The sequence below is a fragment of the Rattus rattus genome, chromosome X (genome assembly GCF_011064425.1).
Source record: "Rattus rattus isolate New Zealand chromosome X, Rrattus_CSIRO_v1, whole genome shotgun sequence".
Taxonomy (NCBI): Eukaryota; Metazoa; Chordata; class Mammalia; order Rodentia; family Muridae; genus Rattus; species Rattus rattus.
In genome coordinates this window covers 91414053-91440449 of record NC_046172.1, presented here as the reverse complement: position 1 = coordinate 91440449, position 26397 = coordinate 91414053, and the positions used below count along the sequence as shown (strand labels likewise).

General features: G+C 38.0%; 1 protein-coding gene across 1 annotated transcript in view; it reads right to left on the bottom strand.

The window, feature by feature from the left end:
* The window catches only part of Nrk (Nik related kinase), a 93433-nt gene extending 69175 nt beyond the window's left edge, over positions 1 to 24258 (bottom strand). Inside the window, 2 exon segments of the mRNA XM_032890331.1 lie at positions 17757 to 17822; positions 24202 to 24258. Coding sequence (XP_032746222.1) covers positions 17757 to 17822; positions 24202 to 24258 — 123 coding nt within the window.
* Between the last annotated feature and the right edge of the window lie 2139 nt (positions 24259 to 26397).

Below are 26397 nucleotides of genomic sequence, written 5' to 3'. Positions count from 1 at the left end.
AGCACTGGCTTCTGGGCTTCCCTTAAGAAAGTGGTCCACATGCCACTTAAACTGGTTTCCTTAATTGAAAACATTGGTGATGCTGTAGGGACTAGATGTCTAACATCGGAAGGGAGGAGTAAGAACAAGAGTTCATGAGTCTGGCTTGGTTTAAATCCTGCTGCTTAGATTTGATATGTGCTTTAATCCTCCTTTTACATGGCCAAATATGAAAAAGAAATAGTATTAAAGTCCAAGACTCAAGTTAACTGACCAAAAACCAACTGGATGATCCAAGAATGGATTAATCAGAACCACATTTTAAAGGGAACATAGTCTCTGAACTATATGTACTCTGAAGACATCTAGACAAGCAGGCTTTATTGATAACTGGAAAGAGATTTAAAAAGGGACAGCGAAAGCCGTGGCTTCCAACATCAGGAGTCCCCCAATTCTGTTTCTAGCCACAACCAGAACTTCACCTTTTCTCTCTTTATCAGTCAATTTAAAACAGCTTCGTCTACATGACCAAGTCCCTATTTTCTCTGTTCTTCAGCTTAAGTCCCTAGCCTATGACCACTTCAACATTTTCCATCATATCAAAGAAGTCTTACAGTATTTGGCCCAAAGGTCAACTCCCTTTCTACCAGAGAACTTAAAAGGCTCCATAACTCTAGATGAGGTTCAGGTAAGCAAATAAAATAGCTGGTGCAAGGAGATTGAGAAAGTTGTTTCTCCACTGACTTAATGCAGCCTGTTTTCCTGAAGTGACAAATAAATTTAAACCATTGCTTTGAGTATACAGTGTGTGTTGTCTCTTCTCTGAATTGGTCGTATCAATCAGCTGTTCAGCACTTGAATTTAGGGGGTAGGATTATGTCCTTCAGTCTTTTTTTGTTTCTTTGCATTTAAATGAAGTTGGGTTAGTGGAGGGTCATTCTAAGTAAAGAGAATTGAGCCCGTAAAAGTGAGAGAACCAGGCTCCCTCCATCAAGGGCAATTGGATAACCTCTACTTTGCCTTCATCCCCCACCCCTCCCACATAGCCCTTAAGGCTCTTTCCTTTTACAGAGGTGCTACATCTGGCTTTGCTTTTCTTGGGAGCAACTCCCCTTGTTATAGAATTCTCCCTCTTCCTCTCACACAACCATCAGAAATAATTTACCCGCCTTGGACCTGTTTCCCTTGAGATTAAGATGAGAACTAATCCCATTCCCTAAACTGTTAATCAGTGGATTAATGATTAATGCACTTCTTAATTTATAAAATGCCTATAAAATGTGATTCCTGGTAAGATGACCTAAAATGTATAAATGTCCAGTAATGTAGATGTGGAAAAATGAAGTAAAATGTCTTGCAGGAAATAATTTTGGACTATCCTCTTTATAAACCATACCATATTGAGTCAAATGTATCTTCTCAAAACTTACACTTAAAGTACTCTAGCTTCTGAATAAATCAATAAACCCTCCCTACAATTTCTAGTTCATATCTGAAGTTCAACTTAGCAGTAGTAGTTCCCAAATGGAAACATTTTCATGTTGACCTTGGGCATGTGTATGTGCAAACTGGTGTGTACTCCAATTGACAAACTTACTCAGTATAAAAATAAAGGTATTATACTCCATCAGAGGGATCCAAGTCCAAGACCTCCTATGGCTCTGCTTAGAATATTGCCCAGAGTTTCTTTATTCCTATCAAATTGTGGGTTACTCTAGAAGGAATAAAATACTGAAACCTCCTCCATTTTACATCATCCATTCACCCTGCATTACTGCCTCCTAGTCCCAGACATTTCTGGCATTAGCAATGTAAACAGATATTTTAAACCAGGGCAGGTCAGACTACCCTACTTTCAAATCATCATCATCTAATAAGCCTAGGACAAATTACCTAAAATTTTACATAATAATACATAACATATGGAAATAAACGTGGTGGAAAATGGCTGTAGCAAGCCAGGAACAAATTTCTTTCCCATATCTTCAGTTTCTTTCCAAAAAGAATCTGAAGAAAATTCGTGGCAGTCAAAGTTTTTCACTTCACTAATCACTGTTAGTATCTCAATAGGAAAGAGTCAGGAGAGAAAATTCAAAAGAACAGCAAAAATAATGTCTCAAGGGAACGATGCAGGAAATGGGGTAACACGGCAAAGACAGAGGACTCACTTGGTCTCTCTTTGAACTGCTGTACATATCAATAAGACTCCTGGAAATAAACTACTTTAAACTGTTTACTCGTGGCTACTGCTCAGAAGATGTCATAGAAACATTCAAATCACATCTAATTTCCGAAGGATTAGACTTCCCTGGTGTACTAACAAGAGCTAGTGCTATGGGCGCTTGCATTTACATTTTCATCGTTGGCAGTCTGGTACAGAAGCAGGGGGAAAGGGAGATATTTCACCTTCACCTCTCTAGATCACTGCTACCTGCAAAATCAGAGTATCAGTGAGTATCTGGAAACCTTGAATGTGTGAGTTAGCAAAAGAAAGGAACATGTTTTCTAGAAAGCATGAGGTTTGACCTCCTTACTTAATGTGACCTTAAATATGTAATTTCCCTGCTGAGGACTTGGGTTTTTTATTTCTAAATTAGTGGTAGACCTATCATGTCTAAGGAATCCTTTCCACTCTGACCTGCAGTAGAGTTTGATTCTTTCCCAACTACTTCAGCTTTCAGGGCAGTAATTTTTAATTTCACTTTTTGGATTATGGTATAATTATATTACTTCTTCCTCTTTCGTCTCTCCAACCCCTCCCATATGTCCCTCTCACTGTTCCTTAAATAGCATTCCCACCTTTTTCATTAATTGTTAGATGCATATATACATGCATCTCTAATATAATCTGCTTGGTATATATACTGTTACTTGTATGTTTGTTTTGGGGATGACCGCATGCTACTATATAACTATTTACTGTGTCCTTCCCTGGGGAAAACTAATTCTCCCATTCTGAGCATTCCTTAGTTGCCTATAGCTCTAAAATAAGCTTGATATTAAAGAAAAAATAATTCCTTGGTCATTTTCCCCATCTTCAGTAACAATAACATTTTGAACAATTCCTAGCATGGGTGAAAAGGTTTTACAAGTTTTTTTCAAGGATAATAACAACAACTCCATTTCATAGTGATTTCCCCTGTCCCCATTGTTTAGTAAAGCTGAGCCTAAAGGAAGTTAAGTGACCCACCTCCTAGATATTCCACTCATGAAGCCATTTATCTCATAAAGTGTAAAATTCAGACCTGTGTGATATCGAAGTTTGTGCTCCCATTGTGGGACAGGGGAGTAGAATAAATTTAACTACAGAAAGATGAGTCAATATAAGCATTTGCATTAGTTTTTGTTAGGGACATGAAATTAAATTCATGAAACAGTTGTCGTTCTAGAAAGAACTCTTATTAAAAACATTAGTCTCTCTTAAGTTTAAGTGTATACACACACACACACACACACACACACACACACTGTCTAGTTATTTGGAAGAAAAGAAAACTTTTGCCTTTGAAACTGTATAGTGTAATATCAATAGTATGTCTAATTTATTTCTGCTTTGGATGGTTTCAAAACATATTTTGTACTGGTCACTTCACTTTTGAAATGTTTTACATAAAATCTATACATTTATTCTTTAAAAATGCCTTTTCTTTGGGACAAAATGCCATCCCTAACTATTGACCATTCAGAACAAGCATGTCATAAACAACTAAGTAATTTCTCACAAAGCTCCCCATGTTCCCCGTAACATGCCACATAGTTTGGCTTCATCAACTTACTAAAAAGATAATTCTTTAATTCTCCATCTTTATCTGAAAGGCCCAAATTTTGAGACTTAACAAATTAAAGGAAAAAAAAAGAATCTTACAAAGGTTGTGAGTTGTATACAAAGGAGCCTTATCATAAACACCTTCTGAGACACCAAGGCAGAACCTGCCTTTTATCACTCACCTGCCAAGCAGGAAGAGGCTTCCTTTTTGTTTTAACAAGTACCTGATAATTTGACACTGCATAGTTAAAAGTGAGGGCTTTTGTATGCCTAAGAAGTGTTTCAAATCTGGCTTAGCAACAACCTACTGCGTGACTTTAGGTAAGTTATTTCGCCAGCCCTCCATTTCATAGATAAAATTAGAATCACAAGTTACAGGGCTGAAAAAGGGGCCCAGTGGGTAACTGTGCTTGCTGTCAAGCCTAAGGCCCTGAATTCAAGCTGTACATGGTAGAGGGAGAAACTCTATTCCAGCAGGTTATCCTCTGACCACCACATGTGTATTACAAATACACACACACACACACACACACACACACACACACACACACACACACACAAATGTCACAACAAAACTTAAAGAAGAAAAGCAAGTAACACTTATAAAACTACTTAATGGTGCTGGTATGAAAAAGTAAATGTTTTAATTTCCACACAGTATACAGAATATCTGCTATATAGTAAGTAATTAACATTATGTGAATTTTATTGCGTAGAAATCAAAACCTTATTTTAACTACATATAACAATGATGAACTCTCAACTTTTAAATTAAAAAACAATTTTTAGGAAGCACTAGAAAGAGAACTGATGGTAGTGGAAAAGACAATGTTGCTCAGGGTTCTTTTCTCCTTCCCCTGGGTCGCAACAATTCTCCACATGGCATAATCATTGATGCCACATCAACTCAAGACTTCCTTTTGAAATCTTCATAAAATCTGTGGGTACTCTATTTGTTTTGGAGACTGTGAGTTGCACTTGAGGGAGCATCTCTGGACCATGCTATTGATATTTTGAAGTAGGTGATATAATGGCTAGAAGCATTGCTGATAGTCTACCTCCATTCTATACTATATACAAACTAATGGCATCTTTGTATGTGTTAAGATAAAGGTTATAGTACCATGTGTACACTAAGAGTGATATATCACAATGCTAAGAAATGGACTACATCAGATTGAGTTCTAAACAACACTAATCTTTCTGGGACTGGTCTGTCTCATCTCTGTCATAGAATATATAATCTTTCAGCTGAAGAATAATCAACATTATTGATTTACAGTTGTTGCAATCATATTAAGTGATTGCACTCACATCCGGTGCAGTTAAGCTGGACAAAGACCAATGAGCTCAATAGCCTAGAGCCCTGTACTTGTACAGTAAGAAAAAAAAAAAAGCCACAGAGTAAGTAAGAGGACTTGGATTGTCTTTTCCAGTCTAGTAGAATGAGCAGACCAATGTTCTCCTTAGCATGCCAAGGTGAAAACTCTCCTTCGCTTGACTCAGCCCTTCGGAGGAAAGAATTACTCACCTGGACCTAGTGAACCCTGACAGTTGCCAGCAATGAAGCCTGGCTACAGAGCTCCAAAAGAAGCCCAGGACAACATTTGTTATATGCAGGGAGGAGTAGCAGCTGTTTTAGGCCTAGAAGACCAACCCTCTCCACCCTTTGGCAGCAGTTTTGAGTTAAGCTGATTCAGCATTCCTTATCATATCATGGCAGGTTGGTAAGACAAGACCCCTCTTATTTCTTAATATAGGGCTAACAGACAATAAATTTGTGACTAGGTAAAGCTGGCAGGTAAAATGTAGAGCTTGCTCAGCTAAATTCTAATTTCAGATAGACAACAGTGCTTGTAATGTAAGTATACACCTTTGGGCCACACTTGTGCTCAAAATTATTGTCTGCTCAATGAGATTGAAATGTACATGAATATTCTGCATTTGGGAGGCAAATTGGCCTTAAGTCCTTTTAACGCACATGCCTTTGTTTGTTTGTTTACTCCCTACCTGATCAACAAGGCCTTGAAATATAATATTTAAATAAAAAAACAGAAAATAATTAACCAGCAAATTTGATTGGCATAATGCTTCTGCAGACAACCCTTAAAAGTGATGTCTGTTATCTAGATTTTATGGATGCTTTTTAATAGGAGACTCAATTAGGACTCAGCAAAGGTGTTTAGATTACCTCTCATTCTTCTTACTTTAATGCAAACAGAAAGCAAGTCCTATGAACCTACAGACACACTCTCACGGAATAAGGCTTGATTGTGTTATCTCATGTATCTATCAAGTGTGTAGCAGTCTAGGAAAAAATAAAACACCAACAGAATTCCAAAGAAACTAGTATTTGATGAGTTTTTTGTGTGTCTGTGTGTATGTGTGTGTGTGTATGTGTGTTGTAGAAAAGCTGGTCTTTTGCATTTTATAACGCTGAAGTACAAACAAGTAACATTATCCAGACTGATAATGATCCAAGTTATCTTCAGAGGTATACATGTGCATACATGTACATGTATGCATGAAACAACGATCAAAGGCAAAGGAGGCCACGACTTTGAAAGAGGACAAGAGGGTTGTATGGGAGTGGGTGAAGGACAAAAGGGAAAGGAGAATTGTTGTAATTATATTATAATCTCAAAAAGTAAAAATTAAAAATACATATTGGCCTATTTTATAGTGCCTGGAAGGCCTTATAACTGTTCTAAGAGAATCATGGATATAGTTATTTTGCTCTTGTTTTATAAACATTATATTGCATAGATTCATTGACCATATTTAACCAGATTCCTATAAACTCTCAACTTCACATACCCACACATTGCATTGGAGGGACTTGGGGAATGTTTAGGTTTAGCTGCATAGTTCTAGCCTCATAATCCATCTAAGGCGTCTTAGGGCAGGAAGCTGACAGGGATTATTCTTTTGTAATCTCTTGAGTCTACACATTCAGATTTGGGTACAATAGAAAACATCTATGTTCCATTTCAGTCAGGCTATATATACCAGGTGCCAACAAACATTTTAAATAATTTCCTTCAAAAACAGTCATAAAATTAATTCTATCTGTGTAGTTTTAGGAATAGTAGTGTTTCGTTGAAGACACCAGTCAAACTTGTTTCCACAATGCACTGGTTGATTCTGTCCTCTACAAAAAATCACTACTCCATTTTAGGCGCCAACTAGTTTTCACCTTTTTGTCTATGCTGACTATTTGTGTCACTAGTGCAGCTGAGGACTGAATATACCTACCTAATGCCAAGTATGATATGTCAAAAAAAGTATTAATGGGTCATAAATCAAGCATACATAAACACACACACACACACACACACACACACACACACACATAAAGGGGACAGGGGGAGGGAGGAAGGAGAGACTGTCTTTGACTAATAGTATTGTAGGACCTTGGGGCTGGAAAAGCACCTAGTAAATCAAGACAAGGTTGTTATCAATGAAGAGAGAGGAAGTGAGAAAGAGATAGGGGGAGGAGTGAGAGGGAATAAAGGGGGAATGAAGTAGAGACACAGAAACAGAGCTGGTAAGGAAGGAGGAGGAGAGCTGCTAAAAAAATGTATGCTACTAAATCTTTTAAAGTTTACTATTTTGGGCCATTTAATTTCTTTTAAAGCATAATAAAATTTAGGATAGTTCAGAAACTGGCGAGCATTGGTAGAAGGTGAAGGGAAGCAAGAACTTGTATGTTCTTATTTATATGTGTTTTTCTTTCTAATGGCTGCCAATTTTCCAAGTCAGGAAATATTTGTACATGTTCTAGACATCTTCCTGAAGGTATGAAGCTCTCTTGAACCATCTTATTCGGCCATGCCAACAACACTACAGCAAACTACAGTACCCTGAGGAAAAAAAAATACTCTTTCAAGTGTCCTAAATGACTCATTCAAGAGAGAGTAATAAAAAGCAGGGCTAATATTTCCATCCTTTGGAAATATTTATCTCTACACAGTACCATCTTTTGAAATAAAAGTCAGAATAGAAAGTTACTTATGTGGTATAATTTGAAAAGCTAAGCTGTTTTTAGTAATGGCTTTGCAGGGTGTCATAGGGCTTTTCCATCAAGGTACATCTGCAGAGAGCTACCAATAAAGTGTCATTTCAGAGGAGGTCACTTCTGCACATGTGCTTTTAGTTTCAATAGAAAACGTACGTGCTAAGCACCATTTGTATAAGGTACCATGCTTGTTCCAAAGAGTACAAAAGTGATGAATATAGATTTTCTGGATTCACAGTGCTTTTTTAAAATTATCTCTTTGTTAAATGATAATATTTAAGGTAAAGAGAAACATAAATGTGGACAATAGAAAATGGAAACAGGAAATGATTCCTTTTTATTTATCCCTCATGTCTTTCTATTCCAGCCATATGCAATTCACTATATTGGGTACTCCAGGATAGTCAAAATAGAGAAAAAGTACACTTGAATCCCTGCTTTCAATAGAACTTGTATAACAGTTTTAAAGACTAATTACTCTTTAGACATGCACTCCAAGCCTTCTGACTGGTTTTCATCACAACACTGTTTTATGTCAAGGTGGGAGGAATTTGGCTGATTACAAAACTCTTGTAGAGGTTAACCACTAGGGAAAGCTCAAGCAGTAAGTTCTGTTGAAACATGCAGTCCCATCTGATTGGAACAATATAAGGATATTTTAAAACAGCACACATCTCCTTCTCACCTCCACGCTGCAATGCCAAACCCCTCTATCTACTTCCATGTTTCATCCTTTTGCCACTGTGTAACCTTCCAAGGGATGTGTCGTTATTTTCCTGTCTTTTCTGGGAGAAATTATGTTCTTAAGCAGAGAAAGAGGGGTCCTTAAATTTTGTGCAGTCTAATCTTTATATGTGCTACTAGAAGCATATCTATTATGAATGCACACATCGAAACATGTTTATTTTAGTTTTGTTAGTTTTGATCATATCCACCCCTTCCCTGACTCCTTCTGTATCTATTCCTACTTTACCCACTTACATGTCAACCATCATGCCCCTCTTTAAAAACCCATTAAGTCAAATTTCTGTTGGCCATGTACTTTTGGATATGTTCCTTTCCACTGGGACATGAGTCTACCGTGGGCTACACTCTTAGGAAAAACTGACACTGTCTCTTGTCGCAGCTATCAACTACTAATAGCTCCTCCTCTGAATTTTCTTACTGAAGATTTTCATTAATAAAAAAATTCAGTTCTCGTGGCTGGAGGGACGGCCCACGTTAAGAGCACTGACTGCTCTTTCAGAGGTCCTGAGCTCCAGCAACCACATAGTGACTCACAACCATCTGTAATGGGATCTGATGCCCTCTTCTCACATGCAGGTGTACATGCAGATAGAGCAGTCATATAAAAGAAATAAATAAATCTTTAAAAAATTGAGAACATTTAAAAAGAAAAAAAAATCAGTCAATGGGCTAGAGAGATGGCTGAGAGGTTAAGAGCACTTTGCTCTTCCAGAGGTCTCAAGCTCAATTCCCAGCAACTACCTGGTGGCTCATAACCAACTATAATGAGATCTGGTGCCCTCTTCTGGCCTGAAGGCATACATGCATACATGCAGGCAGAATGCTGTATACATAATAAAAATAGGTCTTAAAAAGAAAAAGAAATCAGTTACCTACAAGCCCCTAACTCTACATGATTCTTCAGTGTTTTCCTTTTACTTGGGGGGTGACCAATAATAGGAACAGTAACTGAGGAATGGTCCTGGACTCATGAGTAGAACCTTGAGCACTAGACAATAGGAAGTGTTATCAGCAAGCATTGTTGTACCATTCAATGATTTCTAGGAGTCTGAGGAGGAGTGCGGATATGAACTTGAGCACTCTTTAAAGCCTACCTCTTTGTGCCCATCCAGTTCTGAAATTCAATTAAGTTTCAGACAAAGGTCCTAAGACTGACAGTCTTAGTGCTCATCAGGAAGGAAACGAAGTGTGTTCTAGGGACACATTGCTAATGATCTTCATCATGACCTGAGCTTAACTTGTTTTTTGTTTGTTTGTTTTGTAAATATGGTTATTTTACACTTGGGGCAAACCAATACTTATTTTCCCTTGATATCTAATAGAATGTTTTTATTCTAATTCAGACATGCTAAGAAGAATATAATATAGTAGTGCTAGGAGTACACACTTATGGACTAGGGAAATGTGGGGTTTCCTCTGAAATGTCTAATTTACTACTTTAGTCAGTTTGTTGGTTATTTTTTCCATGTTCACTTCCCTCATGTGCAGATAGGTAAGGTGTTTACATCACAGTGCTCTTATGAGATGCCAAGGCAATAATGGCAAAAGCCAGGGGCAATGTAAGAACTAAGGATGTGTTTAGACCTGGAGGCCACAGTCTCTAAAAGTGGATAATGTTTAAGTCACAAATCATAGTATTTTTCTCAAAGTCAAGAAAAGCTGTCCTTCAAGGACTCATAGACCTGTGCTTTTTCATCATGGCGGTGCTTTTTCTGTTTGTTTGTTTAACTTGGAGTTAATGATTTATACAAAATGTTGCTGGCAGTGCTTAGAATATAATCAATATTTTTCCCACCTCAAAAGGTTTCTGAACAATCCAACCTTCTTTTTTTCTAGTCATGAACAGACTGTGCCTAAAAAGGCAAACTTAAAGAAGCTTTCTTATTTTATAATAAAAGATGCCCCATAAGACATCATGGTGCCATTATTTCTCCAACTTAATAGCACAAAATTCACATCTAATTTCCTTTTCCTTTCCCCATGCTTTTGTAGAGGGGCAATTTATTATAATATTGGTGTAGATAAGCAGAGAAAAATAAAAACTGCAGCCTGAAGTCCTGTTTGTGTATTTCGTTCGCTTTTTATATTTTCATTTGATTTGGCTAATAGGTTTCTTTGTAATTTTTTTACCATTACTGTTGCTGAATAAAATATATTTCTAAGAACCTCCACTTTCCTGTTTACACCACTCACAGAGTTACATTTGGTACTACTCGCAATAGTATCTTAGACATTAGTACACAAGTGTAACATGTTGAGAAGCCCTAAAACCAATTCTAATTCCTTGTTTCAATAAAGCAAGGGCTATTTTATAAAGTGTCTAATGGCATGTGACGGTGACCTAGTGGGAAACTACTAAAGGCTAAAACAAAGCAGAAACTCTTGATTCTTCAATCCCTTTAACTGAATTTGCTTTGGGAGTATGACTGATTTTATACATGTGCTTAAGACTTGCATATCCTTATATTGACTACATTAATGATCTTAGAGGAAAACTTCATGCATGACTCGTTCTTCTGTCACTATAATACTACTTCTTTCTTCAAGATTATTTGAGACACACAAGTTTTGATAAACCAAACTAAACCATGCAATCCTAAAATTCAGATGCCCACCTCCATTCCAAGGTTTGAGGGTTGCCATTGCCAAGATAGAATTCATCATTCTTGCTTCCTCTTAGCATCATTCCTTCCTCTAATATGGGGTCCCAGTTAAGTAAGACAAGAAAAATTGCCTCCTAATAGATTTTGATTATCTTACTACATTCTACTCAATTCAATATATGGTACATAATATGAATTCAATAACCTTTGGAAATTTTCATCATGAGTGTTTTAAATATTCAAAACAATGCATATATATGTATATATACATATACATACATACATACACGCACACACTTTTAATACTTCTTATGCTAGGGCAGTCTCATGTTACTTGGAAAAGACTAATACTTATACCAGAGGCATATTATCAAAAAGAAACCATGGCATGGGAGGAAGGTAGAGTCATGGCCAGGCTCTGGAATTGGGATGTTGTATTAGGAAGGGACAATAGCTTGGTATGCCTATGGCTTCGATTAATCTTCAGCTTCAGGTCCTGCCTTAGAGGCTTGCAATGTATGATAAAATGCCCAGTGTTGTGTTCTCTGTGGGCACTCAAGTAATATTTGTTGGCTGACTGAATTGAGCTATATTTGCAAAATGGCAAGGATGTGAGGAAACTTTCCTACCTAAAAAGAAAGCATTCACAGTGCTAGACATTTGGTAGGCAAATAAACAGTATAATTTCAGCCTAAAAGGAAAAAATATTCACTCTCCCATCCAATAGACCTAGTGGCTAGGCAACTCAAATGTCAGCACCATATTTTTGGAAATTAATTTTAAATATCATAAATTGTATGTCATCAACTTTGAAGACATTTCTTTCCTTCCTGTCTTTTCCCATTCCTTGCTCCAAATTCAAATGCAGAAAATGCAGCTAATGAACCTAAATCCCACCTGTCTGGTAAGGTTTGCAACCAGTAGCAGTGTTTAAGAGCCATACATTAGACAGCCTTTTAAAACGAGTTTTCCACTATTATTGTTGCACTTCCGGAGTAAAAACAGGTCAGGGATTTGCTCGGGACTATAATGCCACATTATTATTTTCCCGAATTAACTTTCTGATTACCAAGGAGAAGATTTCTCCACTCAGGTCTGCCAAGGATCCACATCCAAGGTAAGTTTCAGTTTCAGAACTACCTACATATTGCACACATTTTTACTGAATTTCAAATGAGTTTTTCTTTGCTTGAAATGGCTGCCTTGTCTCATTTAGTTCCTTTTACTGACTTCATCACATGCCAAAGGCAATGGAGGAGCAGACTTCAGATGTTATCAGTTCAGCTGAGAGTTCATGAAGATTGTGGTCATTTTGTTCACTCAGAAAGTCCTGTTGCCTGCTTTACTTTGCTAATATCATGTTTAGTCAAGTTGTGTTACATCCTAATACATTTTTGCATTCTTAGCATCCCTGGTGCCAACTTTTACCTTTGGAAGGGATATTACAATAATAACTCAGCTAATTCTCAAGCCCGTCAGGTGGCAAAATAGAGGAGGAAACAGAAAAATATGATGATGAATATGTTGTTTGGTGAACTACAACATGGAAATGCTCCAAGTAATTGCCACTCGCTAGTAATCAACTAGTATTCAAGAAAGTTCTGGAACTACGGGATCATTGTCATTATTACTTTGAGAATAGGACTTGTTTACATCATATGTAGTGTCAGACATTCAGTGAAGTACTGTATCTCAAAGCCACAAGAAACTGGCAAGTCTCATGACCAGTATATTGATGTTATTGTTGAACAAATATGCTCAGAAAGTTTAAATGATACGCCTAGTGTAAGTTAAGAAGGTTCGGTTGCCAGTTTCTACCCTCCCTTTCTAAAAACTCTTAGTCTATTACTTTATACTTCACGAAGTTACTGTAGTACTTCTGCATACATTTCTTCTTAAAAAATTTGAGTTTTAGCTTGCATTGTTGAAGCAATCTATTTTCTGAAACACTGATTTGCTGTTATTATGCCCAGCTATCTCTCTTGGGGGGATGGAGCATCATTTGTGTACTACGGTGTATATATGAAGATTGGAGAACACTTTTGTAGAATTCGATTCTCCTCTACCTTCATAAGGGCTCTCCGGATTAAACTCAGATCACCAGGCTTATACTGCCAGCTCTTGTAACCACTAAGCCATCTTAATAGCCTATAACCTATTTTCTTTTTCTTTGCACCTATGTCATTCATTCTATGGTCCAATATTCTTCCAATTGAAATTACTAATCACAAGCTATGAACCTAGTAGTTAAAGGTAAAGTGAAATCTACCATTTCTAACCCTACTTGGGGGAAAATGGAAGAACAGTATTTCTCCAAGAATGAGGAAGGAAAAAGAAGTCCACAATATCAAGTCAAGTTTGTAGTGACAGGAATGAGGATAGAGTGAGAAGATAGGTGTCTAATAAAAAGAAAGAACGGAAAAGACTTAGAAGGCAGAGTGCGACTCAGTCTTTATTTCAATGTGCAGACAGCTGGAAACCTGCCAGAGAAGGAGACCTTGGAACCAAGCTGGAAGACATCGGAGAGACTTCAACCAAAACAAACAACAGCAGGGGATGTGGTTGGCGGCACTGAAAAAGCGCAGGGCCCTGTGAGTCACTCTCACATTAACTTTGAATGGTATCCTATCTTCATTTTGTTGTATAGGTTAGTTATGCAATGTCTAATACGAAATATATTTACATATCTATGTAAAACACAGACATGTTTTTATAACTGGAAAGACAATCTAGCAAAAAATATGGACTAGGAAATCACCCAATATCTTACTAATCTAATAATTTAATTCAATATTTCTCATCTGCATATTTAGCATAACTATAATAAAGATGTAAGAGGAATAATATGTAATTTAGCACACTATGTATACTTCTGTCGTTTTACTAAATACTGCTTCACAAAATAGTGAAGTACCAAGTATAAGGTAACTCCTTTTTTTATCAATTCCAGTGTTAGTTCTTTTTTTTGTGTGAAATCAATACTAAAAATAATGACAGTAATAGATGTCTTAAAGGAAACCTACGATATGTCAAACATTCTATAAACACTGTTTCTACAGTTTCTTCAAACTTTCAAGGTAGATAAAGTCTACCTATAAGGCAGACTTTTAAACAAAAATAGCAAGATAGTCAGAGGTAAAAAGTAATCCATTCAAGGGCATAGCCTCTAAGCACTAAATTAGATCTGCTGGTCTAAAGGAGCTATGTCCCCACCAAAATATGCTAACTTTTATATTTTGCAAAGGAGTTTTTCTAATCTGAGTATTTATCATAAACTTCTAAAGGTAGAATTATTAGTATAAAAAGGATACTCAGTTTAAAATTAATGACAACTTAATCATGTCATTTTCTATGATGGTAGTATCAATAAACCTTTTTGCAAAAAAAGTTAATTTGAGGTATAATAAAAATGGGTCATGAATGACAGAGAAATCTTTATGTCATATATAGAGCTTTACTCATCAATATCTTGCGACAAGTTTTTCCTTAGAAAAATCCGACAGTGAAAATAATCTTCTATCCATGGATCTGAATAGGTTCCTATAAAATTTGAAGTTGATGTATCCCCACCATAAATGAATAGTTGCTGTCATGAATATCATTTAAAAAAATTTTATAAACTCACGTTAGATGTATAAGATGTAAAAATCAAGAAAGAGAATCACCAGTAGTGCACTAGCAAGAAAAAGCTAAATGGTATGCGCAAAATATATTCACCTTTTGAATTCAGAGAGAAGGCTCAAAGCAGCCCACAAGTCTTAAGTAGGAAGAAAGGCACCCCCTTCAAGGAGAAATTAGTACTGAGCACGCGCTCATGTACTGCTTCAGTGGGGACAGACATACCAATGAGCACACATGAAGAAATCCTGTATTTTTAGGTGATTTGTGAAAAGTCAGGCATGAATTTGGCAAAAGGCAAAAGTCTTGGGAAGCAGGCATATAGGCATCTCTGTATTTATGGCACAGAGCTAAGGAAGAGACACCAGCACAATGAGGAGCACTAGAAAGTAGACCAGTTCCTTTATTCCGAAGGAATAAACTCCCTACCTGGAGGAAAGGCAGAGAATTGTATTCATTCCTGAGTACAGATAAGGATCCATGGCAATGGGAAAAAGGTAAGAATGACAGTCCTCTCTGGAGAGAAGTAAAAACTAGTTTGGAACCCAAATGATGTAAAATATGTCAGAGGCAGAGGAGGATCTGCTAAGAGGGAGGCTGACATAGAAAAGTAGAGAACTTCCCCCCTACACTCAGCAAGGGGTTAACAAAAACTTAGACAGAATACTATTGGGTGGGGCAATACACACACACACACACACACACACACACACAAACACGTGCATATACATGCACATGCACAAGTACACACACATACACAAACACACACACATACACAAACACACATTCAACTTCAGAAACTATGGAAACCAAGGGGAATGGAGTGACATGTTTATACTGCTGAGAGGAAAAGAACCAGAAAATATCAACCCTGCTTCTATGCCTGTAAATATCTTTCAGAAGTAACAGAGAAGTCAGGCATTTCATTAGTAGAAGCCTCAAACTACAAAGAACATAAAAGTCTTCAGTCTTATCTCTTCCTACCAGATATAAAATTAGATCTTCATAAAGAAAATTCTAGAAGTTGCTAGACTAAAAGTTGATATAAAAAAGCATTTATTTTGTTTGGTCTAAGGAAGTTGACAATGCAAGGCTCCCAAAAGTGAATATAGAAACAGTGAGCCATTCAACATAAATAAACAAAACACAACTACAGGATATGTAAAAGTAGAATTGAACATCATCACTATATCTCACAAACAAAGTGTAATGGTATTCATTGACTTACATCAACAAAAAAATCTATATTTAAATCTTCATCGTGAGTGAAATTTATTAATTAAATACTAGCCTCAGAGTTTTTAAAAAAATAAATTATCATATATAACATACCTTTTTCTCTTGTTGTTCTTCTGGTGAGGACATCAGACTCCTGATGAATGTTTATTTAATTCTTACCTTATTTCCAAAATTTGGTGATGGAGAAGACTTTATACTTCTTAGTCAGAAGAATTATACATACATATACATTTATACACACAAACTCAGGAATTGAAATATGTATAGACCATATGCATATTCTAAATGTGTCTGTCATCAAAAAGGTATTTTCCTGCCCATATATAAGGTGCTTTATCATTGGATGGAGAGGCAAAATCGAGAATGGTAACAAATAAGAAATGAAACACAGCATAAGCAACATACTTGGCTCTGTGCCATTTATAGTTTGTAGATGATCAATTCGGCTTATATGTAAGATCGAAACTATTTGAAGGGAAGGAAATGGTTGTCCTTTTGATGATCACTTTCTCTGCTCCCTCTGCTCTCTAAGCTTCTTTCTACACTTGGGGCATGGTTATGTTGCTATTGCTGCTATGTGGACTGTGGTTTGGTGCAAAATTTTAAAAGCATCTTTTACACTAGTGTTGGCAGATACATGGGAGAAGAGCTCTACTGGAAGATGTTGCTTCAGACAAGTCCTCATAGAGGGTACCCTTGTCTGAATGACAAAAGATATTTTCTGTAGGCTTATACCAGGGCATTGCTACACTTTCAGTAAAAACATGACCTGTAGTCATTGGGCAGTAGCGATTAGCCTAGGGACAGTGATATTGGTTTTAAGGAAAAGGCCTTGGAATAAGAAATACTTCCTTGTATAGAACCTTATATTTAATAATATTATAAGAGAGAGGAAGTATAAGTTTATCATATTTTAGAGTATAAGAAACAGACTTGACTAAATACATGTCAGCCCTTAATGCTGTCATACAGCCTATAATGTATCAATATCCTTGACAACACTTCATATTTATCCCCCTGATATCAGATTTTAACTTTCCAGGAAGTAGGCCAACAATGATCCTCTCACCCAAATAAACTTCCATGTTTTATTCATCTATATTGCTATGAATTTTCTCATGAGTTAATACATGACAATTAAAATTATGTTTGTGTGTTTAATTACATAACATATGTGGATATTTCAAACAAAATATAAATATATATAATATGTAATTTTTCCATATTATAACCCCCAGAAGAATAGGAAATATAGTTGGTTCAATCTTTAGTTCATCCCAAGAGATTATTATAGCTCTTGGGATATCCTTAATATTTAATACATAATTATTAAATAAATATATCATTTTTTGAGAAATTCTTCAGCACACTTTATACATTTATAGAGTCATGTGAACTAATATGGAAAACTATGAACTTTGCCTTTCAACAATAAAACATTAAACTTAAAGTTCAATATAGACAACTAAAACATTGATAATGTATTATAAAACAAGTGATATTGTTATTTTGATACATTCTACTTTTTTCTCCTTTCAACTGAAGAATTTAATTTTTGCTATTTATTTTACATCATATTTTCATTGGTTCAACAGATTTTATAATTATTTTCTTTTGCATTAATAAACAAGACATTTGAGATATCAGTTATATATTTTAACATGATTCACCTCTCATATTGATGCCTTGCATTTGACAGTATTTTATTTGCATTCTCAGAATTTGACTCACAATTACTGTTGTTTTTATGAAATAAAGCATGAATAAATAACCCAGCTCCACTTACCAAATAGATTCTTCCATAAGTACCGAGACCAATGGTTTTCTCTAGTGAGAATATTCCAGTTGGATCCTACAAAAATTAGAACAAAAATGATCAGTTTTCTTGAAAAAAAATCCAATATGCATTGTTCCTTTAGAATTTACAAAACAAAAGGCACCCTGAAAACATGTGCCCTGATGAATCCATTTTTTCCAAAAGAATGAGTAATAAGGTCCTTAGATTAAGTATAGTCCTTCATTAAAAAAAAAGAGCACTAAGAAATGATGTAATCAGACTGCAAAACCTTAAGATAGCATGGGTATTCCTTCTTCCATTCACATTTGTTTCAATTGAGTATCTTTTCATGGCACAGGTTATCAATATTCTCTTGATTCTTCATATCAGAACTATTAACTAACTATACAACTCTAGGTAACTCATTTATTCTCTGGGATTCTGTTCTATGCTATGCTATGCTATGCTATGCTATGCTACGCTATGCTATTCTACCACATGTGTAAAATGAATGCATTGCATTGTGCTCAGTGATTTCTGACCTCTTAATATTTTATAGGAAATATATTAGATTCTCATCTGAAAATCCAGATGTTTTCACAAGACTGACAAAACTATTTTCAATGCAGCAATCCAGAATCCTTTCTTAAAATAATCACCCAGTAGGGGTTGGGGATTTAGCTCAGTGGTAGAGCGCTTGCCTAGGAAGCGCAAGGCCCTGGGTTCGATGCCCAGCTCCGAAAAAAAGAACCAAAAAAAAAAAAAAATCACCCAGTGAAGTGGTGATTATAAGCAAGTAGATTAAGGCATATCTCTATTCAAAATAAATGATAGTTTATTTTCTGTTTAATAAATGTAATAACATTTATGAAATGTTATTTAAATGACAGTTTTTAGAATTTGAGAAGCAGATGACATTTGCTGTCTGGTATATGACTTTTGCTGTAACTCTGCAAGATTTATTGGAAAAAGGTAAATAATGCAGCAGTTACTAAGAACCAGCTTTTCGGTACTATTAATTTAGCACAGTTCTTTTAAAGATATCCTTGAGAAGTATATTCACCACAGTAACAATTCAAGAGAAACAACGTATAAAAATGCATTCATTTTACTCATTCATTCATTCCTTCATTCCTTCCTTCCTTCATCTATTCATTCTGTACATGTGTGCCATGGTACACATGTGGAGGTCAGAGGACAACTTGCAGGAGTCCATTTTTTCCTTTCACCGTGTGAGTTCTGGGGATAGCAAGCACGTTTACCTGCAGAGCCATCTTTTTTTTTTTTTTTTTTTTTTTTTTTTTTTTTTTTTTTTTTTTTTTTGGTTCTTTTTTTCGGAGCTGGGGACTGAACCCAGGGCCTTGCGCTTCCTAGGCAAGCACTCTACCACTGAGCTAAATCCCCAACCCCCTGCAGAGCCATCTTGCAGAGCCCACTAACTTCTTAAAACAATTAAACAAGTTAGCTAACTGTTATTAGTAAATTTGTTTGATCGTATTTCTGTCCTTCATCAATTAGCATATCTTATATTGAGATTTTAAGTGAAGAAATGTACTATGGAAATCTCAGAGCCCTTACTTTAGTTTTGCTAATGTTAGAAATCTTGTTGTTTTCTATAAAAAAAAATCGTAATGACCTTAATGCTCACTTTAATTAAAATAAAACATTTTAAGTTTCAAGTTTTAAAACTATATTAAATTTAGCATTGATGTTATTGTCAATCCTTATCATTTGTAGTATATTTTACAACTAAATTAAGATAAAAGAGGGAAAAACTGTGCTGACCTGTAAATTAATGCACAGATTTTTATATCATATTTTCTATTTTTATTCAGCACACATTTATTCTGGACTGTAATTTAAGAAACCCAATTGCTAGATCTTATCTCAAAAAAGAGAAACAAACAAACAAGCCAAGTAAACTTATTTCTGAGCCAGAAGCCGTTAAGCAATTTTTAAAAATATTTGTCAAGTAGTTCTATATATCCGAATTATATTTAGCAAATTAAAAGCCCTAATGAGTTGCCCTTGCAAACTGGAATTTAAGAGCTGTTTTTTCCTTCTGATTAAGAAGGCAAGAGTGAGCCCTTGGCTGGCTAATTTCCTTAAGGGTGTGGAAGAAGAAAGCAAACCAACCACTAGGAGGCAGTGTTTGCTGGTCAAGGAAGACTTTCCAAGTCTGATCGCTAAAGCTGAATATGCCTATGTAAAGGAGGAAGAAAAAGCAATGCATGGTTAACCACAGTACTTTTCAACCGTGCTTAAATTTACTTAAAGGTGAGGGAACGCGTTCCCCTGGTTACAAAGCAAAGGAGGGAATAAACACTGTGTAAGTACATAAAGGGAGATTGCACAGGATTTTCTTTCCCTATTTTTAATCTTACAAATAGTGTATATGTACATATGTATATATGTATATATACATATGTACATATACACATACATAACGGGTAGTCTCTAAAGTGTTGCCTCTAATCAGATAAGGTCTAGAGTGAAACTCAGTCAGTGGCAACGGTGTGCTTCACAATAGACTTAGAGAGGAAAAAGTCATTGTAGATCACTACGTCATACTCCATGCATAGATTTTCCCTCTATGAGACTTACTTAGCAATCCTGTTTAAATATAAAGATTTTTTTAGGGCTAATATGAAGTTATAAAATCAGAATTTCCTTAGACGATTCTTTTAAAATAACCAGAGGATTTTCAATTCATGTACCCTGTTGTTTCTGTGCGCACTGTCCTACAGACAGGGAACATGGCTCAGAAAAAAATAAATTGAATTACAATGTCAAGCTGAGGCACTATTCTACTTGTAATGGATGGTGTGCTGGATATTTCAAAGCTTGGGCACTTGAAGGCAAAATTGCTTCCACACAGCCGCTAACGACTTGGTAAAGTGGGAAGCTCGTCATGGCCGAATGCTGAAGTCAAGGTTTGTCTTCTTACTGAAAACTGGGAAAACTGGAAGGTATATTTAAATATACACTTAATGTAATTCAAATATAGTGTTTGGATCATGTACTATTTCAGATCACCTCGGCCCCCACTGTTCTCAAAGACTGTCTAATCCTGACCCCAATATAGATTAGGAGTACACATGGCAGTGTCAAATACCAAGGGCGAAGCCACAAGGAATGTCATTACCATACTGGGCATAGAAGGCTTGGGGGACAATCACAGTGAAAGACAAGCTAGATTTGGAGATAAAGAGGATTGAATTATGCAGGCTTACTAGTAATACATGGCCATATATAACAAATCATAAATTAATAGAAAATTAATAGAATAAATAAATTATAAGTACACCCCTTGTATGGGGTAAGCAAGGTGAAGCACTATTTTAGAAAGATGTGTGATAAACACATAAAACACTGCAATTCTTTTCTAAGGAAGCATACACCACAAATCTTTGTATTTTTCTTCTCCTATAGAAAGTTTAAAATCTACTTAAAAATTGGGAAAAGTTACAGCCTGTCATTAATAAGTATGTTTGTGTGGTGGCCCATATCTTTAGTACCAGCACTAAGAAAATAAGGGCAGAAGAATAAGGAACCCAAGGCTAGTGTCAGCTCTGTGAGCAGTCTGGAAGGAAACCAGAGCTACATGAGTCCATGTCTTAAAAACAAAGAATAAATATGATGGATTGGCCTACTCATTGAGAATTGTATTGGTTTTCTTATTTTATGTCTCTAAGGCCCTATACAAAGGGTTTATAATTATATCACAATACAATCTGCAATTGTGAACTTCATGTCATTTTCTTCTCCTCTGTTTAATGCTCTTGGAATAAAATCTTATCTAATTAAAAATAACACGGAAATATTTTATCACTGTTTGGTTATTTTGTGCTATGAAAGAGGGTCTTCGTTGAAGACCAGGCTATTCATAGCTCACACTAGCTTCAAACTCATGATCCCTTTACCTCTAACCTCTATGATTCAAATCTCTACCCCTTTCTTTAAATTCCAATCTGTATTCTTGTACAAGCTTGTACTACCCCAGGGTTTCTGGCTTCTGGACATTAAACTGAACAACAACCAAGAGTACATAACATTTAAATCTCAGATCTATATTTAATTCTATTTCTATAGTCTGAACAATATGTGTGTCTATGCTGACATGTGCCTATGGGGATTGAACCCAGGACTCTGCATGGTAGCACTCAATCTACCGCTCAGGCCGACCACGCCCAGGCCTCCAAGACCTTTTCATCAACATGGCGGCTCAAGGTTCAGTGTCCTTTAAAGGACACTGCCTAGGCCATTTTCTTTACTTGAACATCTCTCCCTGTCATCAAAATGCAAACTAAATTAACTATCAATTTCTCTATTCCTTTCTTTTGAAGTCCTGAGGATATGTTAAATGTCAACAAAACAAAACAGAAAACCTCCTATACCTCAGTGACTGCAGAAACCATGACTTTAAATCTCTAAGCATTTGATATAAAGAAAATATTGAAGAGCATGCTGCTCTCCAGCTATATTTATTTTCTTGGAATTTGAATCTGGGAAAGGGGAGAATTACCCATGATTTGCTTAGATAGCACAGAAAATGACTCTATTATAAAATTCTGAAATATAAAAATTTTCCCAAATTGAGCCTTTGATGATGATTTAAAATGAGGGAAAAGACCATTGGCACCCTATGCTTTTTCGTCTTTTCCATATGCTTCAACATTAAAAAGCAATCCCTCTTGCTCTTCTGTAACCACTGCCACCCTCACCCATCTGGAGAACACTCGAAAGATCTTGCTTATCTCATGGACTCTCGTCAGATCAGACCATCCCAAAGCCAGAGCCACGTCAGCTAATCCAGGGAATTTAGTCCCATTCTTTGGGCTAAATCACACCTTTACTTTTTTACTTTGTTGTTCCTTGGGGGTTTGGAATTCCCTGGGCTACCATTTCTCTAAGATCTTTTTCATCCATCCACCTGGTCATTTTTTCTAAAGCAGTTCATTTCAGTTTGTCCACGTGTGCTTTCGCCACCAACCTCGCCCTTCCCCCAGGGCAGGCTGGGGAGGGGAGGAGCCTACTCACTGCCTTTGCAGTCTTATTTAGGATCAAATCAACCTTAATGTGAATAGGAAAATTCTGCTCTGGTGGAAGGGACTCCAACTGAGGTCTCCATAGTCCAGAAATCTCATGCATACCTCCTGGAAAAGAAGTGATTTCAGCTGTATCTGGGAAGAAAAAGAGTTTAAGTTTTAAATTCTTTGGCCTTATTTTACGAAGTTGCAATAATAACAATAATTCTAATAGTTGCCCTTCAACGGTTTGTATTGAAATATGTTCTTTTAATGACTGATAACAGTTTGCTAAAATACTACCTGTGTACATCACCCCCTCACCACACACCATTCTAATGTAAAATATTAAGGGAGGTTTGGGGAGTGTCCCGCTTTTAGGGAGGCAAGTATCTGCCATCATTAACAACACGTATCTTTAAATGCCAAACATACACAAAATTAATTAAGGCAAGATGACTTTGAATAGTCCTATAACCTCAAGGTTAATATGTAGCTTTTCTTGAGGCATGGAGGCCACTGCCCTGAACTACACATGCTTGGCGACCATTCCAGCCCAGAGCCTGCTAATTTCTCCTTTGGAGAATCCAGGGGCCCTTTGCATTCAAAAGAGGGTGCAAGTGAAATGCCAATCTAAAACGGGAACTTGAAAAATGAATTTGGGTGGGATCCAGTATCAGCGAGAAACCAGATGCCATTGAAATAAACGGTGTTGCTACAGTGGGCTTTAATAGCCCACCAATCAATTTCAACTGGGCATTGACTAACAGGAGACCCCGTACACGATAACCATGAACAAAGTTATATTTCATTATCTAAGAGAGATAAAACACTTTTAAAAATTAATATGCTTGTACAGAATTCCGCTCCTTTCCAAGAGGCGTCGAGTTCTTTTCACTCCAGCAGTATTTAATCCAGAACCTTCTCCTGGTGGGGGTAAAGTTTTAGAACCTGGTATTGCAAAGTCAGAGCAGCGTGATGCTTACGTTTCTATTTTCTGTGCTCATTGCATTCTTTACGGGAGGGGGGAGGGGGGCTCCGCCCATAGGTAGAGATCTCTGCTGGTGAAAGAAGTTAAGTGGGGTGGTCCGCCACTTGTCCTTTCCGGGAATGCTTGTATTACAGGTACCCATGCGCTGCTAGACAGCTGCTAGACAAAGCGGGCTCTATTTAGAAAAGGCCCCACCCTTTTTAGGACCCACTTCTTTCTCCCCAACCTCACCCGTTCCTTTGCGTTTTGTGGCCTTCACCTCAGCCAGGAGCTCCGGGATGATGATTCTGCACAGCAGCTTCCCTGGCCCATCCTAAGCCACAGCCCGTCGAAGTCCTGGCCTAGGCTGCTGGAGGGTGTGGACTCTCTTCCCCAGGCTTTCTAAGCCACAGAAAGAAGCTCACAAGGGGGCGATGGCCCGGAGTCCCTTACTTACCGGCAAGTGGCCGAGATCTGTCACCTCCTTGTCCCTCCAACTCCCAGGTCCTGCCATGGCTTCGAGAAGAACCGCGCAGGAGACCGCGTCCAGCAGGCGCGCTGGGACTAGGTCTGGGGTGAAGGAGGAAGAGTTTTGGGGGTCCCGGGAAGGGAGGAGGGGATGGGAGAGAGGAATGGGGCGGTGGGTTTGTGGTTCGGGGAGAGGAGAGGAAAGTGGAGAGGAAAAGAGCCAAGAGCCGAGCTGGAGGAGGAACAGGGAAGCCGGAGTTTTTCGGGAGGCGGGAAAGTAAGTTTGGCTAAGGGAAGAGAAGAGAGCTCTAGCGTCCGTCCGTCCGGAGACGAAGAAGCCAGAAGGGTGCTCCGCGGCGAGAGCGCAGAGTGGCCGGGGCAGGGTGCGCCTTTGAGGGTGAGGAGGGGGGCGGTGCAAGGCGGAGGGGCCCGGAGGAGCTCGAAGGGGATTGGTGGAGCGTCACGTCGCCAGGTGGGCAGCCGCGCAGCAGGGAGGCGAGCCAGGGGGGCCCCGGGGCAGAGGGAGTCTCTCTAACGGTCTCCAGGCCAGCCTCTAGCCGCCCGCACCCCGCCCCCGGGTCCTGGGCTGAGCCCGCAGCCCGCGCCCCCGCCCCCGCCGGCCACTGTTCCACAGGAAACTTTTTTGCTAGGCAGCTGCCAGCCCCGGAAAACCGGTCCCGCTCTGCGCCGCTCCCAGCCTGGGCCCCACGGCTCTGCCACAGTCCAAACAACCCGCACCGTCATCCCACCCACCCACCCCCCACTCCCCACTCCCCACCCCTCAAGAAACACTGTAACTTTCCTAGTGATCTGGCTCCTCTTTCTCATCCCCTGTCATTTAATTGCTCCATTGATTGAAGAAGGAAAATCAGGAAAGCGAGTGAAACGATTTACCCACAGGATTGGGGATCAGACCTGGGTATGCCCCCCTAAATGCACACTGTGAAACGGAGACCCTAGGGCTGCCACGACTCCCTTCTTCCAAGCCAGTAGAAGGCTGGGGTAAGGCAAAGGGGACAAAGTTTCCTGGACCCCCGGGAGCCATCTGCAGCTCTCCTCTAGCCCAGGGGCTATTTGGTATCTGGCGGAGGCTGTTATTTTGAAGCCATACCTGGGAACAGGTGTCTAGGGCAAGAGACACAGGCTCCCTCTCAGCAGCCCAGGCCGCCCCCAGCCCCAAGTTTGCAAGTTTTGAGCTCTTAGTGAACCCAGAAAGTTTCTGCTTAATTTCCAGTCTTCAGCATTCAAGTCCGGGTTCATTCATTCACCCATTCATTGCAAAGCTTTCAAGGGCTCCGGAGCTGTGCGCCCCGGTTTCCCCACAAAGCGCAAAGAGGCTGACACTTGGTGTCTACAGTGATTTAGCCTTAAGTAAGTTGCCCCTTGAAGCATTTACAGAAAAGGGGAGCCAACGCGTAAAACTAACCGCATTCTAAGCTCTTCCGCGCTACAAAGAACACTTTAGAAAACGTCCTGAAGCTGCTTACATTCCCCGGAGCCAGCTTAACTGTGTGGCTTCGCTTACCCGAACTCCAGGTCCGAATGCTATTAGGAATTTGTTTCCTGTTTCTTTTTTTAATGAACAAATTTTGTTACCCATCCTAAAAAGATTTATATGAATAATTCCTCCCGGTGGCCTTTGGTCATTTTGACCTAGCTTTCTAACTTTCGTAATTATTCTTCTTATATGTTGGTGGGTTGTGTTTATTTTGTGTCTGTTTCAACCGTGGAGTTTGACTTCTTTCGGATCCTTTATCTCGTAGGCTCGGTGAACTCTGGAATGGCTGCAGTTTATCCAAGGAACTCGGGTCTCGCTCCTTAAAGATTCTCTGTTAACAGTTACAGGATAACTAACCAGTATCTCTTCCAAAACAATAAAACAAGCCTAGTTTTTCCTGAATCGAATCTTCTTCTTATACCATTGCAGAAATTAAACTTTCAAAGAACTAAAATCTTGATAACTCTACCATACAAAAACCTATTTCTTTAAAACAATTTAAGATTTCCTGAATGACCAGTAAAATGTTTCTGTGTCTGATGGAAGTGAAATTGGAAATTTAACATTTCATAACTTAAAAGGGAAGACCTGGCTAGTTTATAGAAAATTACAATTTTTTATGAATAGCTTGTTTTAAGACATCACGGCAGAGAAATCAAGAAGTACAATTAAAGAAACTGAAGATTA